At 52.2% G+C, this 16390-nt stretch overlaps 1 protein-coding gene and 1 long non-coding RNA gene across 4 annotated transcripts; one reads left to right on the top strand and one right to left on the bottom strand.

The window, feature by feature from the left end:
- Nucleotides 1-956: 956 nt before the first annotated feature.
- Nucleotides 957-16272, bottom strand: FBXO24 (F-box protein 24). Of its 3 annotated transcripts, XM_045389555.3 has the most exons (10): nt 16065-16272; nt 12644-12742; nt 12361-12544; nt 10794-11029; nt 9661-9895; nt 7746-7904; nt 7068-7189; nt 6510-6641; nt 1897-2067; nt 957-1562 (listed from the first exon to the last, which is right to left on the bottom strand). In XM_045389555.3, exons 1-10 carry the CDS (start codon nt 16101-16103, stop codon nt 1197-1199), a joined length of 1743 nt encoding a protein of 580 aa, XP_045245490.1. In that variant the 5' UTR covers nt 16104-16272; the 3' UTR covers nt 957-1196. The 3 variants fall into 3 exon arrangements, with proteins under 3 accessions (XP_045245490.1, XP_045245492.1, XP_065397796.1); XM_045389557.3 differs by lacking the exon at nt 1897-2067; XM_065541724.2 differs by lacking the exons at nt 1897-2067; nt 12644-12742.
- Nucleotides 7044-13315, top strand: LOC107128669 (uncharacterized). The gene is made up of 3 exons (XR_012432275.1): nt 7044-7158; nt 9607-9853; nt 12387-13315. It is a non-coding gene; the product is annotated as an uncharacterized lncRNA (long non-coding RNA).
- Nucleotides 16273-16390: the final 118 nt, after the last annotated feature.

The following is a 16390-nucleotide window of genomic DNA, read 5'->3' as shown; positions in this document are numbered from 1 at the left end:
AGCTCAGGAGCCCTCATTGCTCACCCCCTGCCTGACCACCCCTGCCAGCCCATTTTCCAGTTCTTTTTTTTTTTTTTTTTTTTTTTTTGAGACAGAGTCTCATTCTGTGATCCAGGCTGGAGTGCAGTGGCACCATCTCGGCTCACTGCAAACTTCGCCTCCCGGGTTCAAGCGATTTTTGTGCCTCAGCCTCCCAAGTAGCTGGGACTACAGGCACATACCTCCATGCCTGGCTAATTTTTGTATTTTTAGTAGGGACAGTGTTTCAGCATGCTGTCCAGGCTGGTCTCGAACTCCTAGCCTCAGGTGATCCACCTGCCTTGGCCTCCCAAGCTGCTGGGATTATAGGCGTAGCCACCAAGCCTGGCCTCCACTTCAAATCTCTATTGCCTTCTCTCCAGGCCTGGGCCAGACTAGGCCAAGGAGAAGGAATTCTCACCCCTGACCTCTTCCAACTACCTGAAGGTACAGGAAGCAAGGCAGGAGGCATGGGGTGTAGATGAAGGGAGTGTCCTTGTTACTGAGGAAGAGGTGGAAGGAGTAGAAAACAGAGCCCAAACCTGGGGGGTAAACAGAAGGAAGAGAGGAGGGGGCTGGCTTCAGGCTGAATTGAGATGGGTGGGAAGCTTGGGGGTCAAGAGGAACTGGCTGCCTCAGGATGGGACAAGTCTAATAGACAGGGGACCCCAGTGGGGTAGCCAAGAGCATCTGTGCATAGAGTTGTTCCAGAAAGTGGGGCCAGGACTTCCCAGTCCAAACGACCGGGTGGGCTCTTGGGAGCGGGGAGTGGACAGCAATGTGAAGAGTTCAGGCAGCATCAGCTCCGCCGCACCTGAGACCTGGAGCTGCTTCTGTTGCCTGCCTCTGCCTGGGCTCCTGCCCTCCCGCACCCACCATGCCGGGCAGCAGACCCCCATCCCTGCCCGTCCCTGCCAGCCTTCCACCAGGCCTCCACACCAGGCCTCACTGCAGCCTTTTATTCTATCCATCAAATCTCTCGTCCATGATAGTCAGGTTGGGGGCCCCTCCTGGGCAGCCCCCTGAACATTTTACAAAACAATTCCCTGCCTTACCCTGGTTAGCGGTCCCCACCCCCTAGCAACCCCTTCCCACATGCATGCACACAGTGGTCATTGCTCCTTAGTCCCTGGCCTGGGGCCAGACTCCCTCCAGGGACTAGGCTAGCATGAGGGGGATTAGGTCTCAGAGGCTGGGGGCCCTACACCACCCCCGCCTCCTTCAGCCTTCTGCAGCATGTCCAGGGCCTCCCAGAAGAAGTCTTTCTGTGCAGCCATCAGGGGCATCCACCCTACGATCTCCTTCATCTTCTCCATGCGGTCCTGCAACGTGTGGCAACTGTGGATCTGGCTAAGGTACTCCTCACAGGCCTGGGCCGTCCCCCCGGGGTCCTGGGGTGCTCCAGTCCCCAGGCTGGGCTCGGGAATCCCCACCACCCTGCTGGCTGGCAGGTCACGATAGGGGGTGTGCTGCTCGATGTCGTGGCTGGACAGGATGTATAGGCACTCCCTGGTGGCACAGAGGGCGCAGGCACACAGAGGGACCTTGGAGGAGGAGAGAAAGGGGCGTGGCTGAGTGGTACTTTCCTTGCAGGGGTTCCCAGGGAGCCCGGGCTAATCTGCCTATTGCATTCTTCCCTCTCACACCAGCCCTGAGCCTGCTAAGTCCCAGGGGTGTGAGAGGTTGGGCAAGGCCAGCACAGTCTGCTAAGGGAGAGAGCAGAGAGTGTGGTGTGAGGCAGAGGAGGGAGGTGGGGTGATGCTAGGGAAATGGGACCCCCTGGGTCCCTGCAGGAGCCCCAGCTACAGCCTTGTGGGCTTCCTGGCTCACAAGACTCTCGTCTTCCCTGGGTGCCCGCTCCCCTGACCCCGCTCTGACCTTGACTTGGAGCTTGACGAAGGAGGCACTCCCCTTGGGCCAGCCTGGGAGGCGGCCCCCAGCCCCACAGCCGCAGCCCAGCAGCTCCTTGCTGAACTCTGAGCTCTGGCTCAGCACCAGAGAGTGGTTGAGGCCACACCACAGGGTGATGGGCCGCTGCAGGTAACGAACCTGGGGACACACGGCCAGGGGCCCTGAGCGGGGAGCACTAAGGGACTGGGGGGCTGGGGTGGGAAAAGGTTGACTGGAAGGCTCGGGGCAGAATGTGAACTGGGGAGGAGGAAATGGGAGCCAGCACTGCCCCACGCCCCAGGTCTGCCCTGCTGACCCCTGCAGCCCCCATACTCTAAGTGGTCACATAGAGTCTTGCACTTCTCTTGGTACTTCATCTATGCCCCCAGAAAATGAGCTCCTTGCCTGAGCCCAGGGCCTGCTGTGGTGTACCCCTCATTTTCAGCCCACCCATCTGTGCCAGTCCAGCCTCTCATCCTGCCTGCCAGCCTCAGGGAGACTTGCTCCTTGTGCAACTCCAGGTTAGCCTCCAACACCACCCTGAGGAAGGACTTTCCTTCCACTATCCCTCCCTTCCTACTCTACTATTGTCTTTTCTTCCTTTCTTCTTTCCTTCCTTCCTTCCTTCCTTCCTTCCTTCCTTCCTTCCTTCCTTCCTTCCTTCCTTCCTTCCTTCCTTCCCTCCTTCCCTCCCTCCTTCTTTTCTTTTCTTTCTTTTCTTTCTTTCTCTTTCTTCCTTTCTTTCTTTCTTTTTCCTCCCTCCCTCCCTCCCTCCCTTCCTTCTTCCTTCTTTTTTTTTTTGAGACAGAGTCTGACTCCGTTGCTTAGGCTGGAGTGCGGTAGTACGATCTCAGCTCACTGCCAACTTCTGCCTCCTGGCTACAAGCGATTCTCCCACCTCAGCCTCCCAAGTAGCCAGGACTACGGGTCCCTGCCACCACGCCCATCTAATTTTTGTATTTTTAGTAGAGATGGGGTTTATGCCATGTTGACTAGGCTGGTCTCGAACTCCTGACCTCAGGTGATCTGCCTGCCTTGGCCTCCCAAAGTGCCGGGATTACAGGCGTGAACCACTGCACCTGGCCTCCACTCTAGTATTTTTATTTTCTATTTTCTTTTTTTAGAGATGGGGTCTCATTCTGTTGCCCAGGCTGAAGTACAGTGGTACAATCATAGCTCACTGCAGCCTTGAACTCCTGGGCTCAAGCCATCCTTCCACCTCAGCCTCCTGAGTAGCTGGGACTACAGGCGTGTGCCACCACACCCAGCATGTGCCTATAATTTTGAAATTTTAAATTTTTAAATTGTCTATAGAGATAGTGTCTCACTATGTTGCCCATGGTGATCTTGAACTCCTGGCCTCCCACTTCAGCCTCTACCTTTTTTTTTTTCTTTTTTTTTTTTGTGGAGACAGAGTCTCACTCTGTTGCCCAAGCTGGAGTGCAGTGGCACAATCTCAGCTCACTGCAGCCTCTGTCTCTCCGCTTCAAGCAATTCTCCTGCCTCAGCCTCCCGAGTAGCTGGGACTATGGGTGCACACCGCCATGCCCAGCTAATTTCTTTTGTATTTTAGTAGAGACAGGGTTTCACCGTGTTGCCTGGGCTGGTCTTGAACTCCTGGGCTCACGAAATCCACCTGCCTTGGCCTCCCAAAGTGCTAGGATTACAGGTGTGAGCCACTGTGCTCAGCCTAGCATTTTCAACTTATCACATAATTCTTTTCCAAAATGGCCACCCTGTTTTTGAAAAAAAAAAAAAATTCTTCTACTTGCTTCCTGCCGCTTCCTGCCTCTCTCTCTTAAGCAGCAGAGTTGGTTACATGACCAATCTGAGGTTGGCCACATTACTGTTCCTTCCCACAGCCAGTCTTTCCAGCACCTCCCTGGGATCTGGCTTTTTTCTTTACTACATTACTGACATGCTCTTTCTAGAGGCACTTGCCCTCTCAGCGGCTAAATCCCAGGGCCTCTTCTACCCTCTCATTCTCCTGAGCCTGTTAGCGCTTTAATTCTGAAGACACTGATAAGTAATTTATGGTCATTCTAGAAAAATTATGAAACATTGGCAAGCAAAAAATTAATTTTAAAATCACTGGAAATCCCACTATCTACTATTAATATCTTGCTAGATATTCTTCACTGTTGGCTAAACAAACAAATACACATAAGTTGTATATTTTTCATTTTTTAGAGATAGGGTCTCAGTGTCACCCAGGCTGGAGTGCAGTGGTGATCACTGCAGCCTCCAACTCCTGGCCTCAAGCAATCCTCCTGTCTCAGCCTCCTGAGTAGCTGGGATTACAGATGCCAGCCACCATGATGGGCAAGTTGTGTGTTTTTAAACAAAAAATGGGATGAGCCAAGGTGTGGTGGGTCACACCTGTAATCCCAGCATTTTAGGAGTCTGAGGTGGGAGGATTGCTTAAAGCCATGAGTTCAGTATAAGCCTGGGCAACATAGCAAGACCCTGTCTCAAAAAAAAAATTATCTAGGCATAGTGGCGCATTCCTGTAGTCCTGGCTGCTTGGGAGGTTGAAGCAGGAGGATCTCTTGAGCCCTGGAGTTGGAAGCTGCAGCGAGCTACAATTGTGCCACTGCACTCCAGCTTGGGAAGCAGCAAGACCCTGTCTCAAAAAAGTAATAATAAAAATAAAAGAGGCTGGGTGTGGTGGCTCACGCCTGTAATCCCAGCACTTTGGGAGGCCAAGGTGTGCAGATCACCTGAGGTTAGGAGTCGAGACCAGCCTGGCCAACATGGTAAAACTCCGTCTCTACTAAAAATACAAAAATTAGCCGGGCATGGTGGTGGACGCTGTAATCTCATCTACTTGGCAGACTGAGGCAGGAGAATCACTTGAACCTGGGAGGCAGAGGTTGCAGTGAGCCGAGATCGCGCCATTGCACTCCAGCCTGGGAGACACAGCAAGACTCCATCTTGAAAATAAAATAAAAATAAAAATAAATGGTACTATATAAACCATTTCTTAAAAGTTTTTTTCACCTAAAAATGTGGCATGACTATCTTTTCCATGTCAGTAGTAAATGTATCTTACATTGTCACACTGTCAATTAACCCTGCCACCCACCCCATTTGGAACTTCCTTGTCACATGGCTTCTGGGACAGTGTTAGAGGGGTGCATGGCCTGTTTTAGAGGCACCTCTTCTTCGTCCCCTGCCTACCACGGGGCCTACTTCTCAGAGTTGCTTTTCAGTCTCTACTTCTGTCCATTCAACCATGTTCCCAGGTAGTATCTAATTGCCAGCTAGACGTTTCCAATTGAGTGTGGTTTTGGTTTTGTTTTGTTTTGAGAGAGTCTCTCTCTGTCACCCAGGCTGGAATGCAGTGGCACGATCTCGGCTCACTGCAACCTCCGCCTCCCAGGCTAAAGCAATTCTCGTGCCTCAGACTCCCGAGTAGCTGGGACCACAGGCACCTGCCACCACATCTGGCTAATTTTTGTATTTTTTCTAGAGGCAGGGTTTCTCCATGTTGTCCAGGCTGATCTCATGGGATTACAGGTGTGAGATATCATCTTTCTTCCAGAGCCACCTCTGTCTTATACCCCTCTCTTCTACATCTAATCAGTTTTGAGGCCCTATTCATTTTCTTCCCAAATCAAATGGCTCCTGTATCCATTCCTTCGCATTCTCACTGCAGTGCCAGGCCCTTGTCTCAAGTGCTGCCATCACTCAACAGCCTCCTGGCAGGTTCCCTGCCTCGGCCTCCTCTGCACAAGGCTCCTGACATGTGTTCTCAGTCACCTCTTGGGGGTTGCCTTCTCCCATTCCAGAACCTGCAGTGACTCTTCCCCAGATCTACACCTCTCTAGGCTTGTGCCCACCTGTACCACCTCATACCTCAGTGATTCCCAAGATGCCTTCTGTGCTTTAGTAAGACCCGTCTTGTCACTGTCCCAGGTATGTGCAAGTTTCGTGCCTATCCCCCTCCTTATCACACAAAATGCCTTCTCTAACCCTACCTAAGTCTTATGTAACCCACGACGCCCTGCTCACATCTGTTTTTTTTTAGATGGAGTCTCGCTGTGTTGCCCAAGCTGGAGTTCAGCAGCACGATCTCAGCTCACTGCAACTTCAGCTACCTGGGTTCAAGAGACTCTCCTGCCTCAACCTCCTGAGTAGCTGGGATTGCAGGCATGTGCCACCACAGCCAGCTAATTTTTTATATTTTTGGTAGAGACGGGGTTTCACCATATTGCCCAGGCTGGTCTCGATCTCTTGACCTCAAGTGATCCGCCCACCTTGGCCGCCCAAAGTGCTGAGATTACAGGGGTGAGCCTCTGCACCTGGCCCCTGCTCACATCTTACCTCTTCTAGAAGTTACTCTAGCCTGCCCAGGTCACCCACTCTACCCCTTCACTAAATTCCTACTGCATTTACAGTGTGCACTGCACAGAATGGACCTCATAGTGCCAACCCTGGGTAAGACCTGGGGCAGTACCACTGACATTACATGTTGATTGGCTTAACTTCCCAGAGGAGCAGAATCTGGATTCTATGGAAGCAGGAGAAGTGGACATATCTGGGGGTTAGGGAATTGGAGGAAAGGGGTTGGGATGAGAGTTGCTGGGAAACAGTCTTACCTGTGTGGGTTCCCCTCGGTCCATTTTGTCCCCTGTTCCTAGCTGCCCGTATCTGTTATTTCCTTGCATAAAGATTCGGCCAAATTCATCCACCAGACCAAGGTGATTGTAGCCAAGAGCACAGAATAGGATCTAGCATGCAAGATAGAAAGGGGATAGGCATTCCATTCCCTCCAGAGGAACTCTGAGTTCCAGAGTCTCCCAGTCACTAACCTGCCATCCCCAGCTGCTCTCTTTCTATATTATATATATATAATATATATATAATATATATATTTTATATATTTTATATATATATACTATATATATACTACATATATATATTTTAGAGATGGGGTCTCACTATGTTGCCCAGGCTTGTCTAGAGTTCCTGAGCTCAAGCAATCCTCCCTCCTCAGCCTCCCTCCGCACCCAGCCCTCAGCTGATCTCTTTTGGCATACCTCTCCCTGGGAATCCCCTGCCCCTCTGGATCAATCATTTGATTCCTATAATACTTCAGACCTTTCAATCCCTACAGCCCCACCCCTCTGGTTGGCCCCATCCCTCCAGGAGCCTACCTTGGCAGGCAGTGAGAGAGCAAGCGGCATCTGCTGGTCCAGGGGGTCAAAGGCTTGAAGAGTCCCAAAGAGATCGCGATACACCCCTGGGGTATGCACCTCAAAATACACTCCCCCCTGGTCTGGGGGGTCAGGAGCCCTCAGCTCAGCAGCTTTGGGCACCCATTTCCTAGGGATAAGGCCCCACCTGGGATGAAAGCTACAAGATCCAAGGAGTCTCAAACCCACTAGGAATGCATCAACTATGATGCCTGGGAACTGAAAACACATCTTTTGAGACTGAGTCTCGCTCGGTCGCCCATGCTGGAGTGAAGTAGCACAATCTCAGGTCACTGCAACCTCTACCTCCTGGTTCTAGTGATTCTCCTGCCTCAGCCTCTGGTGTAGCTGGGATTACAGGTGCCTGCCACCACACCCAGCTAATTTTTGTATTTTTAGTAGAGATGGGTTTTCGCCATGTTGGCCAGGCTGGTCTTGAACTCCTGACCCCAGGTGATCCACCTGCCTTCCCAAAGTGATGGGATTACAGGCAAGACACACCATGCCGGCCCTAAACACATCTTTTCACTAGGATGCCCTCAGGGGTTGACCATCCAGCTGGAGTAAGGGTGAGGGCTGTCAGTGTTTGGAGGGTCTAACCAAGGCTGGGGGCTTGAGCTAGGGGGAGGTGGTCCATACCCGTGACGTAGAGGGTGCTGCTCTGATTGGAAGTCATGCAGGCCACGCGCAGGTGAGGCAGGTAGTGGGACACCTTCCTCAGGGCCAGCTGAACCGTGTAGGAGCGTGGCTGGTCCAGCTGGGTCTCATTCACTACCAGAGAGTAGATCTTTCCTTCCTCTGGGGGCAGGGGAAGCAGACAATTAGTTGGGGAGGGGATTCTCCAATATTCACATAAACATCCCAAGAGACTCCCTAGGCTCTATGGGTGACACATTTACTGCCCTAGAGTGGGGCTGGAAGAAAAAGGGTGAGAAAGAAATAAGGGAAGAGTGACCCCAAGTCCCCCAGACTCCAGTTCCCACCATAAATCAGGGAAGTATTTCAGCATGAGAGATGAGTGGAGAGAAAAATCTAGCAGATTTGTTAGAATCCGATTTGAGTGAGAGGTCTGGGGATTGAGAGCCCTGCCTGGCATTCAGAAATGTAGAGGTGATCAAGTGTGGTGGCTCACACCTGTAATCCCAGCACTTTGAGAGGCCAGGGCAGGAGGATCACTTGAGGCCGGGAGTTCGAGACCAGCTTGGGCAACATAGCAAGACCCCATCTCCTACCCTCCTCCAAAAAAGAAAAAAAAAAATTAAGAAAAAGCCTAGAGGGTTTCAGGCCTGGGGATGTGGTTAAGTATAAAGGACACTAGGAAAGTAGGGAGCAGTTTGGAGTATAGTGAGGTGCTTGGCATGGAAGCTGGGGAGATCTGAATTTTTTTTTTTTTTTTTTTTTGAGACAGAGTCTCGTTCTGTTGTCAGGCTGGAGTGCAATGGTGCGACTTCGGCTCACTGAAACCTCTGCCTCCTGGTTCAAGCAATTTTTCTGCCTCAGCCTCCCGAGTAGCTGGGACTACAGGCACGTGCCACCATGCCCAGCTAATTAGCTAACTTTTGTATTTTTTAGTAGAGACGGGGTTTCACCATGTTGGCCAGATGGTCTCGATCTCTTGACCTCAAGTGATCTGCCCATCTTGGCCTCCCAAAGTGCTGGCATAACAGACGTGAGCCACCACGCCCTGCCAAGATCAGACTTTTTAAAATCAGGTGTTCACTAATAGTGGTTTGCAAACTGTTTTTTGGCAGCAGGGCCTTTTTGTTGTTGTTGTTTTTTTTTTTGGAGACGGAGTCTCGCTCTGTCACCCAGGCTGTAGTGCAGTGGCACAATCTTGGCTCACTGAAACCTCCACCTCCTGGGTTCAAGTGATTCTTCTGCCTCAGGCTCCCAAGTAGCTGGGACTACAGATGCACGCCACCCGGCCCGGCTATTTTTTTTTTTTTTTTTTGAGACGGAGTCTTGCTCTGTCACCAGGCTGGAGTGCTGTGGCATGATCTCGGCTCACTGCAACCTCCACCTCCTGGGTTCAAGGGATTCTCCTGCCTCAGCCTCTGGAGTAGCTGAGACTATAGGTGTGCACCACCATGCCTGGCTAATTTTGTATTTTTTTTAGTAGAGTCAGGGTTTCACCAGGTTGGTCTCGATCTCTTGACCTCGTTATCCACCCGCATCGGCCTCCCAACAACTGGGATTACAGGTGTGAGCCACCACGCACGACCTAATTTTTGTATTTTTTAGTACAGATGGGGTTTCGCCATGTTGGTCAGGCTGGTCTCGAACTCCAGACCTCAGGTGATCTGCTCACCTCGGCCTCCCAAAGTGCTGGGGTTACAGGTGTGAGCCACTGCACCCAGACAGGACCTTTTATTCATGTAAAATATTAAGCAGAATCCTAGACTAGGAGACAGAGAAAGGCAGAGCTATTTAGATGGAGACTAGGATAAGGTGGCATATGGAAACCAGTCTGAGGGGCCTCCCTCCCCCTCCTCTGCAGCAGGGCCTGAGGAATCTGAAGGAAACAGTTTGCAAAAGCCACTGCTTTGGGCCACACCTGTGAGGAGCAGTAGAGCCCGCTGGGTCTCCTGACCAACCAGCACGATCTGCTTGAAGGTCATGGAGTGGTGGAATGTCATCTTGAAGACCCGCTGCCCGCTAGACTGCAGATAGACCTCAACACAGTCGCAGGCCCGGCTGCTAGTGGTACCCACCACTTCCTGCTGCTCACGAGTGGCCAAGACGTACAGGTATTTACGGTAAACTGTGTCACACCTTGGGTCTGAGGCAAACTGGGGGAAAAGATGAGGGCATCTGAGATCTAGGGTTTCAAAATGGGATAGGGCTGGGGCAGCTGGATCCTGGGGTGGGAGGTGAAATGCTTGGGTCCAGGGTTGGGAAATAAGCCCTTGATTTCAAGTTCCTATATGGGAGGGCAGAAGTCATACGAAAGACACCTCAGGACTAATGGGGGCCTAGGTCCTCAAAAGAGAGGTGGCGATATGGTTAGGCTCTGTGCCTCCACCCAAATCTCATCTCGGATTGTAATCCCCAGGTTAGAGGTGATTGGATCATGGGGGTGGTTTCCCCCATGCTGTTCTCGCGATAGTGGGTTCTCACAAGGTCTGATGGATTTATAAGGCAGTTTTCCCTGCTCTTGCTTGTTCGTTCTTGCCTGCTGCCATGTAAGATGTGCCTCTTCCCCTTCTGCCATGATTGTAAGATTCTTGAGGCCTCCCCAGCCATGTGGAACTGAGTCAATCAAACCTCTTTGCCTTATAAATTACCCAGTCTCAGGTATGTCTTTCTTTTTTTTCTTTTCTCTTTTTTGAGAGAGAGTCTCGCTCTTGTTGCCCAGGCTTGAGTGCAAGGGTGCGATCTCGGCTCACTGCAGCCTCTGCCTCCCAGGTTCAAGTGATTCTCCTGCCTCAGCCTCCCAAGTAGCTGGGATTATAGGCACCTGCCACCACACCCAGCTAATTTTTGTATTTTTAGTAGAGACAGGGGTTTTGCCATGTTGGCCAGGCTGGTCTTGAACTCCTGGTCTCAGGTGATCCACCTGCCTCAGCCTTCCAAAGTGCTAGGATTATAGGTGTAAGCCACTGCACCTGGCCTCAGGTACATCTTTATAGCAGCGTGAAAATGGACTAACACAGGTGGGATCTCAGCTGCCAGGGTTCTGCTACTTACATCTTTGGCTCCACGACACAACACAACATAGCGACAGGCCCGCTTCCACTGCATCTGGCCGAGGGTGGAGACCAGGGCATTTTTGAGGAAGAAGAGGGTCCCCACATAGTCAAGAATGAAGACATGATCCTTGGTGGGCAAGAAGCGACGGTAGCCATGGGCTAGCAAGGGGGCCACACTCTTGCTGAGACATCGGCGGCGGCCTCCAAATGCCTGGAAATACAGGCCCTTTGTGTCTGGAGGAGGGAAGGAGATAGAAGGTTCAAGGGATGGGATGACACGAGGGAGATGAGATGGAGCTTGGGTAGATTTCTTAGACACCCAAGTTTGTAGCTCCTCCCCATCCCCAAGACAGGGGAACAGACCCTTTATGAAGGAGATGTGTACAATAAGCTTAGATTATACTGGACATGTGAACTTTAGTCTCCAGCCGACCTCAGCCCAGGGTCAAACATGTGCTTCTTAGTGAGCAGGTCTTTGGTGCAACCTTGCATCAGCGATGTCGAGGAAAACTCTTAAGAATATTAAGACACAGAGGCCGGGCGTGGCATCCAACCCCCTCACTCTGAGCCCCTCCTCCCATCCTCACAGCCCAGTGAATTTTTGCACGCCTGTAATCCCAGCACTTTAGAAGCCCAGGAGTTTGAGACCAGCCTGGGCAATGTGGCAAAACCCCATCTCTACTAAAAATACAAAAATTATCCGGGTGTGGTGGCGGGAGCCTGTAATCCCAGCTACTCAGGAAGCTGAGGCACGAGAATACTTGAACTCGGGAGGTGGAGGTTGCATTGAGCCAAGATCCTGCCACTGTGCTCCAGTCCCCATGGGTGACAGAGCAAGACCCTCTCTCAAAAAAAAAACAAGAAAATCTGTCTGAAAAAAAAAAAGGGTGGGGGGGGGAGAAAGAAAAGAAAAAAGAGACAGAAATAAGAGTGGAAAGGAATGATCAATGAAGTCCGCTCATCCTCCCTCACCCCTAGCTTTGGATCTGTGTTCTGGGTACCCCTTCTCTTTTAATCTCCCAGTGAGTGTAACAAGTACACTCTGGGGGATCCCTGGAGGGGAAGAGGGTTTATGACATGGTTCTCAGGCTGGGGGTGATTTTGTCCTTCAGGGACATTGGTTGTCACGATTAAGGGGGATGCTGCTGGCCATCTAGCGGGTGGAGGCCAGGGTTGCTGCTTAAACATCCTATGATGCAGAGGACCGCTCCCCACAGTAAGGAAGTATTTCGCCCAAAATATCAATAGTAAGTTCAGAAGCCTTGGGTTAGAGGAGGGAAAACTCCAGGTTTGGGGAGTGAGGGATGCCTCTAGGGAAAAAGCGGGAAGTGTCTGTGTACAGAGGGAGACTTGGCGGGGAGGCCGCTAATGGGGGCTGTGGGTGGATTCTGAAGACTTGCAGGAAGTACTCAAGGGAGAATGTTTGAACTGGACCCGTTTCTTCCGGAGAAAGGGGCCCTGGAAGCACTGTTAGAAGTGTGGGTGTCATCAGGGGCCTTTAGAGAGCAGGAAGGCTAAGGCAGGACAAGAGGCAAGGAGAACAGGAGGTTCTGGGGAAGGTGTACAGTTCAGAATGGCAGCTCTCTTCCAGGGCCGGACTCCAGAACCCTGATCTCGGAGGCGCGGACTGAGTCTGCGACAGATGCGTCTCCACACGCCTTCCGCATCGCACACTTCGTGGAAGTAGCGGCAGGTCTGGCCGAGGGCGACAAGGTCTCTGACTGGGAGGAATGAGATGATATGCTCCACCTGGGAGGGAGAAGGGAAGAGGCGGGGGGGTCATCGGTGGCTCCTTGGTGGTCTGGCCCCCAATCCTATTATTCTCAACCCCCCTCCCCAAGGACTCACCAGCTCTGGGGGGAACAACTGGATAGAAATTGGATTCCCTTTCCCCTTCTTCTCTTCAACCCCAAGCTCCGGGCCACAAGAAGGGCAGCTTCTCTTCACCTACCCGAGAAGGGGTGCATAGGGTCCCATGAGGGTCCCACATCCTTTTTTCCCTTCTCTCTGCCTATCTTGGGGCTCATCTGACTCCAGCCGGGTGCAGTCATGTCCTCCCCTCTCTCTCCAGACCCATCCCTAACTTCTCCAAATAACTCCTCCCAATCTCCTGCGGCCAATCCCCCTCACCCGGAGCCCCTCCTCCCGTCCACACAGCCTGGTGAATTTTTGCAGCTTCCGTCTCTGGCTTCTCCTCACCATCCTGATTGCCCCCTCCCTGCTTCTGCCCTCCTGTCTCCTAGGCCCTTGGCCCCCCGTTCCTGCTGGCTTTCCCACACCATGTCCCCTGCCTAGGCTTGGGGGACCTCTGGGGCCCCTCTGCCTCCTAGACCCCTCCCCCATGGAGTCTGGGACTAACAAACCTCTCTGTGACCTCACTGTTTGGCCACTGTGACCTGTTCCCTTTAATCTTGTCCAGGACCCATCTCTCAGACAGCTCCTGGGTTCTAGCTCAGTTCTAGCCATCACATGGCTCAAGGGATATGCATTTTACTGGAGAAATAAAGTGTGAATTACTGGTAGGTGACATCTTTATTTCAGGGAGCAGGAGGAGGTTTTCCCACTTGAGGCCCTTTTAGCACTAACTCTGTAGATAAACACTGGTGAATTCTTCACGTTTCAGCAGGCCAAGGCCTCCAGGGATTGGTAGCTCAAGAGTATAGGCTCAAAAAACTATAAACTCAGTTTGACAGGTGAAATGGAGAGGTGACTGTGCTCATAATCGTTTAGCTCACAAATGATTCGGCAAACTCTTTAGACTCATGAAAAAACACATCCAGGCCGGGCGCAGTGGCTCAAGCCTGTAATCCCAGCACTTTGGGAGGCCGAGACAGGCGGATCACGAGGTCAGGAGATCAAGACCATCCTGGCTAACACAGTGAAACCCCGTCTCTACTAAAAAATACAAAAAACTAGCCGGGCGAGGTAGCGGGCGCCTGTAGTCCCAGCTACACGGGAGGCTGAGGCAGGAGAATGGCGTAAACCCGGGAGGCGGAGCTTGCAGTGAGCCAAGATCTAGCCACTGCACTCCAGCCTGGGCGACAGAGCGAGACTCCGTCTCAAAAAAAAAAAAGAAAAAACACATCCAAAAGGAGACTGCAGCCTGGTGCCGGTGGCTCATGCCTGAAATCCCAGCACTTTTGGGTGGTCATGGTGCAAGGATGGCTTGAGGCCAGGGGTTCAAGACCAGCTGGTCAACATAGAGAGACCCTGTGTATATATATATAAAAAACTTAAAAATTACCCAGGCGTGGTGATGCACCCCTGTAGTCCCAGCTACTCAGAAGGCTGAGGCAGAAGGATTGCTTGAGCCCAGTTTGAGGCAGCAGTGAGCTATGATCCTGCCACTGTACTCCAGCCAGGGCGAGAATGATACCCAGTTTCAAAACAAAACAACAACAAAGAAGAAGACTGCTTTTGCTTTCCTGATGGGCAGTAACATCATTGCATGTATAAAGGACAACCTATTAAGGTGGGAGAAAGGGATGGATGTCCTCTGAAAGCTTAGGATTTCTCCCAGGGTCTCTGATATTAGCTTTGTCTTATGTGGGGTGACATTTATGAGGAGAAACAGCAGGGGTCAGGGTTGTGTCTGTCCCGATCAGGGCAGATCTACACCAAGAAATCCAAGGAGTGGCTGGCTCTTGCAGGGGTTCAAAGGAGTCTCATCCTGCCAGACCACCAGCTCTCACCACACGGTGTCACAGATCCGTTAATTGACTGCACCAGACTGACCACCCAAATTCCCTTATGTATGGTGCCTAGCCACAGCTAGGCTGGGATGCCTAAGATGGAATCTTAATACTTCAACAACTATTCAGGAATATCAACCTCTGAGATGTGAATTTAGGAGAAAGCAACTTCAGTGACTTGTTTCTGGGCAACCTACCACATAGGAAGGGGACTGCATTAAGGGCTTATGCCACTAGAAAGGAAGTTAAGATCTCCAAGTAGACAGAAAGGTATTTTCCATTCCTCTTGCATTTGGATCCCCTTTATCCACTCCATTTCACCCCAGGAGGCAAACGAGAGGTTGTGAATAGAAAAAGTCCACTGTGGGTCAGGCTTGGTGGCTCACGCTTACAATCCCAGCACTTTGGGAGGGCGAGGTGGGAGGATTGCTTGAGCCCAGGAGTTTGAGACCAGCCTGGGCAACATAGTAGGACCCTGTCTCTACAAAAAATACAATTAGCTGGCATGGTGGTGCATGACTGTAGTCACTTACTCGGGAAGCTGAGGTGGGAGGTTGAGGCTGCAGTGAGCCGTGATCAAGCCACTGCACTCCAGCCTGGGCAACAGAGCAACTCTGTCTCAAAAGAAAGAAAAAGCCCACTGTGGGCCGGGTGCAGTGGCTTATGCCTGTGATCCCAGTACTTTGGGAGGCAGAGGCAGGATCGCTTGAGGTCAAGAGTTTGAGACCAGCCTGGGCAACGTAGCAAAACCCCATCTCTACAAAAATTAAAAATAAATTAGCCAGGCGCGGTGGTGCCGCCCGTGGTCCCAGCTACTTGGGAGGCTGAGGCGGGAGGATCCCTTGAGTCCAGGCACTCAAGGCTGCAGTGAGCCATGACTGCACCACTGCACTCCAGCCTGGGCGACAGAACCAGACCTTCTTTAAAAAAAAAAAAAAAAGAAGAACAAGAGGAAGGGAAGGGAAGGGAGACGAGGGAGGAAGAGAGGAAGGGAGTGAAAATACCCATTGTGAAAACCGAGGGAGAGGGAAAGGGCTGTGCGTGGAGGATCCAGAGGCCTGGTTTCTACAGCCAGCTGTCAGGAACTTGCTGTTCGCTCTTGCTAACGCATCAACTTCCCTCTGCCTCAGTTTCTGCATTCGTAGCATCAAGGGCGTTTTCTAGACGGTGAGATCCTTTCTAAGCCTCTAAAACCCCCAGGTCTGGTCCCCTCTCCATTCCTGTCCAGGGGAGCTCCTCGGGTGAGACGGCAGACCGTGCAACGCTGCAGCTACACCCTCCCTCCTCGAGCTGGGCGTCTCCAGGCTCTGGGAAGCCCCCCGCCCGCCCCCAGCCCGGGGGTCCCTAGACCCCTGCCAGAGGCTTCACAGTCGGAGGTTCCCCCGCTGGCCCCTTCAGCTGCGACAACGGCCAGTGCACTGGCCTCAAGCAGTCGCCCGACTCCCTTCCAGCCCTTGACGCCGGCTAGCCCCCTAACACGTCCAGCTCGCACTCGCCACTGCAGCCGCGCACTGCGTTCCCGGCCGGCCCCGGGCTCCGCGTTCATTCTTAATCTCAGTCTTAAAGTTCTAGCTCACCCGCCTCCTCCTTAGCAAAGGGACCGCCTTCTCGCCCATGCTATTGGTAGGTAGAGCCGTCGCTCAGAGAAGAGGCTGGTCCAGATTCCCTTCAGAGGCTCTAATTGGCCTTCTTGACAGTCACTCGCCTGTATCTGGCTTACGATTGGTCTTTGGGGGACGAGGACTAGGCGCTCCTGCTTGCGGTCCCTCGGCCCTTTTCCCTACTAGTTGAGCGCCGGTGTCCCCTCCTCTTGGTTGGACCTGATTGGCTCCACCTCCAGATCTAAGCATTGTGATTGGGTGCGGCTGCGCTGGGCGGGACGGCCTGGAGCGCCAGCCGTTGG

This window comes from Macaca fascicularis, chromosome 3 (assembly GCF_037993035.2).
Source record: "Macaca fascicularis isolate 582-1 chromosome 3, T2T-MFA8v1.1".
In the NCBI taxonomy this organism is placed as follows: domain Eukaryota; kingdom Metazoa; phylum Chordata; class Mammalia; order Primates; family Cercopithecidae; genus Macaca; species Macaca fascicularis.
Note: the sequence above shows the minus strand (reverse complement) of the source record. Positions and strands in the feature narration are given on the sequence as shown.